At 38.6% G+C, this 7554-nt stretch overlaps 1 protein-coding gene across 1 annotated transcript in view; it reads left to right on the top strand.

Moving 5' to 3' along the window:
• The window catches only part of RBM24 (RNA binding motif protein 24), a 9824-nt gene that overhangs the window by 405 nt on the left and 1865 nt on the right, over nt 1-7554 (top strand). The window contains 2 exon segments of the mRNA XM_008630929.2: nt 842-896; nt 7373-7550. Coding sequence (XP_008629151.2) covers nt 842-896; nt 7373-7550 — 233 coding nt within the window.

Below are 7554 nucleotides of genomic sequence, written 5' to 3'. Positions count from 1 at the left end.
GCTGCTGGGAATGTGGTGGCGCTGACCATTTACAGTATCGTTGCAGGGTAAGATTGGCCTAGGAGTGAATTGCTTCCAATGTGTGCGGTCTTATTAATACAAACAATATTTTAATGCAAACTTCTCAAGCAGATGGGAGCTATTATGCAGATTTTAAAATGAAATGGCTCTTCCTAAGACCACATCTGAGACAGTCTGATGTCCTAGCCACTTCCCAGACTGCTGCTTTGCAGCAAGAGTGAGAGGAGTGTGGAGTGTGTGCACGTTTGTCCTCTAAAGGAGGCCATTCTGAATTCCCCCTTGTTTAGCCTGATGAACACTTGTGCGAGTAATTAACTGCCCGCCAAGGAAAGACAGGGTTTATACTAGGGTGTTTGAAGAACAGAAATGAAGTTGGGATTTGACCCCCTGTGCTAAGTCCTCATGAGTAGGGGTGACTGAAATTTTGTGTCTGTAGAAATTACACAAATACACAGATGAATGGAAAGTATCATCTAATCCTTCAGATGCTAAAATTAGGGATCAGAATGGAGCACCAAGTAAACTGTGAACGAAAACCCTGTGCTTGTTTAGAAAAAGTCATTTTCCTAAACATCTCTAGGAAAGTGTGTGCTTTACTGGTTTAAGTTTTGTGTGTGTGTGTGTGTGTGTGTGGACTGATACATTTTGCTTTCTAATTTTTGGTTCTACAGCCTTTGAGATGTTGTTACTGCGGGCTGTTAGTGAAGGCTCTTACTCTGCATTTTTTGTGTGTGTGTGTGTGTGTATATATATATATAGCATAAATAAGTGGCCAAAAAAACACCCATACAGAGAACATGATGTGGTCTTTTGTTGGTAGGTTTTGCCTTTGGTGTCCAGCAGCTTCATCCAGCTCTCATACAGCGGCCTTTCGGGTAAGTCTGTTCAATGGGACCTCAAACAGGGGAGGAAAAAAATGTTTTTAAAAAAAAAGGAAAGAAAAAGTATGATCGTTGAAGGCCTCTTGCAGTAGCATCCTTAAAGCTGGCCAGCAATGCTGAAGCTCTCAGATTTATAAATGTATACCCATAAATGCACTCACCTTGTCGGTCATGTTCTAAATGCCACAGCTGAGTCAAGTTGTGTGGGACATGGCCCTTCCGACTAAGCAGTCCAGTCCCACATGACCCTATGATAAAACAAGGAGGTATGACTTGATGCGAGATTGCTGTGCCCCATTTCTCTTTTTTCAGCTTGACTCAATGTTATTTATCTCTTTCTAATCTGACAGGGATCGTTTACAGTTAAGATAACTGATCAGAAGGATATGATGATAAGAGGTGGAATAGTTCTGTTTGGAATTAAACTCTGTAACCAGTAGACTCAAACACAAACAAGCTAAAATGGTGATTAACGATGCATGTATGTTTTTTCATATAGTCAATAGACCTCCGTGTGCTTTTTTTTTATTTATTACAGTAATGAAGTGGTGTTGATAGCTAAACTGTGTGCTTTTATTTAATTGAAAGAACTGTAGTGAAAGTTTTTTGGGGGGGTTTTTTTAATTTTGGTTTTGTTGTTGAGGAGTGACTTTGCCATGGGGAGCAAAGGGCCTTTTTTTTTCCTTGCTTTCAAGCTGTAGCCTGTGACTTTTTTAACCATATTTTGTAGTGAGTGCTAAATTGTGTGACTTCTTGATTTTTAAGTAAATCAACATATTGCTTGCATGTTCATAATTTTTGGGGGCGTTGTTCTTGGGAAGGGTGTGGAGCTCCTTATTAACGATGTGCGTCCATTTGGGCTTTCTAATTTGAGGGGTTATTTTCTTCAATCTGTCTTAAATATGTAGTGCATTTCTCCTGAATTTGAATATAAACTATTCCTAAGTGGATCTAACTCTTGCTTTTTATAGGCATATCATTAGGAGGTGAAGTCTGCTTTAAGCTTTCCATAGAGTGTCACTTCACTAATGCACACTGACTGAGAAACTCATTGTGAAATAGTGCATTTTGCTAACTAATGCATAAGCTAACAATAAAGTAGGGAAAATGTGTCACAAATGTATTTTGCTTATTTGATTGGAATAACTTTAGAATATCATACCTATCTGTTATTAAGCAACAATAGCTTCTTGGTAATTTGATTTGACAGAATGGAAGGAAACAGTTCCTATCCTGAAAACCACAGGAAAAAGTTTTCCTAGAAACTTCATGTAATTTTAAAAGAGCATGTTAATTCTTCTGAGAGTGGGGAGGCTGTAAAAAACTTTTTTTACCTTCTTATGATTATGCTCCACTGTATTTTGCTTGCTTCTTTGAAGTGTAAGGAGATGACAGAGTGTGTATGCGGTGATCAGTATATGATGCCTGCAATAAGGTAGGCAGGAAGCGGAACACCTCGTCTCCAGAGCTGTTAAAACACTTGTTGAAAAGGGAACTACTGAATTGTGCAGGGATCAGCTGTGGAGAGGCTGAGTATTTGCTGAGCACAACAGAAAAGGAGGACCTGTGGCAGTCCCTTGCTTAAAGGACTGTGCAAATGTAGGAGTCTTTCTTGCTTTCCTTACCCAGAGCCAACTATAGATGACATGAACCATATTTAGGTCAGGGAAATCCTTCCAGCAAGAATAAGGTTGTATTTCTAATGCATTGCACATAAATCTGAAGAAGTGTTGGTTGTAGTCATGTATATATGAAATTGGTAATTTTTCATCCTTGGCTCTTGCATTTCTTTTACTACGTGTAAACAATGGACATTACTAATCCTGCTTCCTTCTCAAAATTTCCAGTGACCTGTACCTTTATCTAAAGTATGTAGTTCAGATTAAGAAGAACAGCATTCATTAGGATGAATGAACATCTTCATTCACATCACTGACAGTAAGAGGACATGTTTCAGTGCTTATTTCAATCTCCTTCTTTTGAAGAGTTCACTGTTAGGAGGTTGCTGCATGGATTGCACTGAAATACATGGTCACCTTAAAGCTTTGTTCTTCCTGTGCAGTTGCACTTCGGAAATCCACTTCACTAATACGCTGTGTGAAACAGGCTGTAGTGGTGATTCACTCCAATACTCAGCTAATCCATACACAAAAGCTTCAAATGTTTTGTGGTTGAGTTTGGGGTTTTTTTCCTAACAGAGTGCATATCAGTGAGGTGCTGCCATATTTTGGTACGGTCAGCTGTGTTTTGGAATCACAGAATCATAGAATGGCCTGGGTTGGAAGAGACCTTAAAAATCATGCTGTTCCAACCCCTGCCATGGACAGGGACACCTTTCCCTAGACCATGTTGCTCAGAGCTCCATCCAACCTGGCCTTGAACATTTTCAGAGACGGGGCATCCACAACATATGGTTTCCCCATAAAATAATTTGATTATGTTACATTACTTTTACCGAGAAGATGCAGAAGTTCAATATTCTGATTTAAGTACAACACTGTTGTGGTGGAGGGAGACAGAAACTAGATTAACTTCAAGGCATGATGCAATTAAAATGCAGGGAATGTTTTTGGTTTTTTTATTCTGTGCTGCAGAGATCAGTTCATCCACCAAATAACATTTCTTCCTGCTTTTTACGTTCAGCATCTTACTGTTGGTGTGTTTTGTAGAAAGGTGTTTGATCACAGGACTGGTTATTTATACAGCGTTGTTTTTAGGATTGTTTATTAAAATGCTGTCTCTGAATTCAACAGGAATTTATGGAGGGGGAAGATGACTTTGCTTCCCAAGATAGCTTTCCTTGTTTGCTAATGTAATTTCTTCTTTAATATTGGTGGGAAAATTTGGGGTTATACAAAGGTGTCGATGTAGGACGTAACTGTTGTGTGGAGATTTTTTTCTTTATTTTCTGTCTGAAACCTGTACTTCGATCAAAATGAAAACATTCCCACTGTTTTCAGTAAGACCAGAGTTAAATCCAAAGTTACTAAGTCCATTATCAAATGGTTAGCTGATATGCTATGCTTGATACCTTCCAAGAGTTAGGCAAATCTGCCTTTCTTAAGAGAGAAGGAAAAGCCCCCTCTTGAGTTTGTGATCAAAAGACCTGTATAATACTAGACTACAGATAGTCTGAAAAGAGGGAATGAAGCTGGAACAGCCAGAAGTTAGCCTGCTGTTATGTCCCCTTAGTGGTTATCAGATAAAAGAAAACATAGGAAGGGTCTTGTATGTTTAATGTTTATGTAACCTATTTCTGTTAAAAGGAAAGCTGTTCATTGGTGAAAATCTACTCTTCAATTACGCTTACAAAAGCAGACGATGCCATGCAAGGGCCAAAGCAAAACATTTTGTTTAAAGTTAAATACCTGCTTTTGTGAGAATGTAATGCTGAGAGTTAAAGATGCACTATTACTGCTGAATTTCTCTATGCCACAGCTCTCTGCATTAGTCTGAAAAGTCCCTTCTTTCCTTTGAAATTATCAGCCACTTTATTGTTGCCGATAGCATTATTTTTGAGGTGTTTAGTTAAACATAAATCTTCTGTTATAACAACAGAGAAAGTCTTAAGGCACGTGGCAGGGATGTAGGTCATTGAATTTTGAGTATCTCAAAGCTACAGTTATTGCTAAAGTTAAACACACCTTCTATTTTCCTTTATTGCAAAAGCGTAAAACAGTAAATACACATTCAAAACTTCTGCCAGGAAAGAGAGCTTAAATCCTATGCATTTCTTACACTATCACTCCGAAAAGTAAAGCAGCAGCTTTTATTTAAAATTAAGGATATAAAGGATTTCCAGCGTAACTGGGAATTGCTTTTTCAGCTTTTGACCTGGCAGAGCATGAAAAGCAGTTGGGTTCTGAATGGCTGAGATCTTCATGTCCTGGCCTCTGCAGTAGGTAGAAATTTACTTTGGCCATATAAAGCCATTTTACTTGACTCAAAACAGTTGTAGCATGACAGATGATCAAAAATAGCCCCACTGCAGCTTATGCTGTCAATCATCATGTGTTAAATGGCATGGTGGAGAGGAGCCTGCACAGGGTTTATGTTTATTGTAGGATAAGATGTAGCAAACAGATAATGTTTCATAACTTCACCACCTGTTAGTTTCTTGGCTTAAATAAACCAAGTCACAAGAGCTTAAGTGGAAGCACATGTATCTTTCTGTCTGGTTCAAGGATATGGCCGAGTGTCCAAGTGTCTTCAAGAAAATCTTAGTAACGTCAGTTCAACTCAACACAAGCAGCCTGATAAGCTTGCTTACTGTCTCTTCTGTTAGAATTACTCTCTTCCATAAGTGCTGAATGTAAAGATTCCTTTGCTGTGGTGTTAAATGGACTCTTCATGATGGAAAAGAGGCTCTCAGTGACTTCAAATTTGTTTTTATAGCTTTTTCCTTAAATGCTTAAGAAATACGGTATTATGTTTATTAGAATTGTACTTGGTTCGTGACCAATACAAAATGCTTGCTTATGCTCATGCATATGGAGAGCTCAGGTAATGATGTGTATCTAAATGCACAGAGCCAGCTTAAGTATGCTTCAAATGCACTTCTGGCTAATCACTTCATAAATTAGGTGAGTGTTAAAAACCCAACTTACGGTTTTGTTTTATGTTTTCTTTCCCTTCCCAATCCCTCCCTATTTGTTACTTTTTTTTTTGTTATTGTTTTTTCACTTTTCCTTCCCACAGTAGGAAATTAATTTCAGTGACATGTTGGGTTTTTACGATTGTGGTGTTCATGTCTTAAACACGGCAACTGAACATTTCTCTCTGCTAATACTCCTATTCAAGCAACTGAGCTCTTTTTTTCTGAAAAAGAAAACTAAGCTTTTTTAAAGTCTATCACTTATTTTAAACTATGTTTTGCTATGATTCCAGTTGACAGTGTCCCTTCTGATGGCAAATGTTTCCTTGTTGACCACTTAAGTACATCTTAAAGCTATTTTAAAAATGAAACAAACAAACCCCAACAAACCCTTTTCTTGAAATCTTGAATTTGGAGAATAGAGGACACTTTTTAGCATTGCAATTTTTCTCTGTGCTTAAAGCGTGTTAAAAGGTTGGTGCAGTCTTTAGAGTTGTCTGTAAAGGTAAAGTTCAGTATGAAATAGTAGTGAATCTGCGCAAGAAGTTTTTCACGCATTTATAGAGATTCACTGGCTGGGAAGGAGCTGCATACATGAAGGACTTCTCTTTGGAAATTCAGATGCAAGACAGGGTTATGAATGTAAAATGAGAATTATACAGAGTATTTTTTAAAAATCATATTATATGATAAAATCCAACCATGAGATTAACATGTATGTACACTTGTGTGCTAAGACAATTATATGACCAGTTTTTAAAATTAAAGGGCTAAGTAAACAAGCCAAGAAAGCAAATTTTGTGACTTGGAGAAGATGGGAAAGTGTGTACTCACCCATTCAGAAAGGTTATTTCTTAAACTGTAAATTTGTGGGTTTTTTGCTTTTGTTAAGCACCAGATCTCTTTACACTTAATCTTATGCCCACCTCCCAAAAAACTCTATGCTGTATGTCTTGCATAGAAATAAACAAGCTGGCACAAAACAGGACATCAGTGACCTGATAATCAAACAGGTTTGACCCTTGTGTCCTTGCAAACTTTTATAAAAGTGTGATGCACATGTACTTAGGAGGCACTGTTATGGATTTTAATAGCATCTATGTAGCTTCCCCTCAATGGCCTCTTGTGACGGAGTGAGCTGCACTATCGTTCGTTTGGAAAGTGTGATTCTTGCTGTGTTTACCACACTTGTGAACTCTATTTAAACTCCTTTGTCGCCTGTGTTGGTTTTTTTTCTTATTTTTAATAAGGGTGACTGAGGTTGCAGAGAAATTAATGTGTGCTGAGTCTGCATAGCAACTTAAGTAGGGTTGCCACAATACGAGCTTAACACGCCTTCCTGGGAAGACTTGACATAAAGTCAGGGTTCAACCATTTTATTGCCTTATTGGCTGTTGTCAAACTCAGTATAGTGATGCTGTCAAACTGCTCAGTTACTAATAATAAAAGTATTGCAGGAAATAATTTTACTAAGAGTCAAGTAGTTAAGAGCAAAGCAGGGTAATAAAAATGACTTACAGGTGATTTGAAAAACAAGTAGTGCAATTTTCCAGATGGAATAATCAAGCTTAATCCTTCTGAGTTGTTTTAAGACAGACATCAGTAATGTTGGTCCTTCTAAAGATTTGAATGGCATTAAAGATATCCTCAAGGAACACTGAACACCCTGATTTAACTCAGCTACAACACTGTGCTTTGGAGTGATGCATCTCTTCGGGCCAGTGAACTGATAATTGGTCCATTGAGTCAAGTTATTGTGGCAACCCTATGCACATAACAACAACTAAATTGAGTTTGTTTTAGTTCGGAGTATGAATATGAGACTTAGGCGCTGACTCGCATACCAACTCTAACTCCCTCTCCCATCTTTCAACAGGATACCCGCTCACTATGTCTATCCACAGGCTTTTGTGCAGCCCGGAGTGGTAATTCCCCACGTGCAGCCCGCAGCAGCTGCTGCTTCCACCACACCCTACATCGACTACACCGGAGCGGCGTACGCGCAGTACTCGGCGGCGGCGGCCGCCCATGAGGAGGAACCATACCCCGCCCCACCCA

Source organism: Corvus brachyrhynchos, unplaced genomic scaffold, assembly GCF_000691975.1.
Source record: "Corvus brachyrhynchos isolate BGI_N302 unplaced genomic scaffold, ASM69197v1 scaffold43, whole genome shotgun sequence".
In the NCBI taxonomy this organism is placed as follows: domain Eukaryota; kingdom Metazoa; phylum Chordata; class Aves; order Passeriformes; family Corvidae; genus Corvus; species Corvus brachyrhynchos.
Note: the sequence above shows the minus strand (reverse complement) of the source record. Positions and strands in the feature narration are given on the sequence as shown.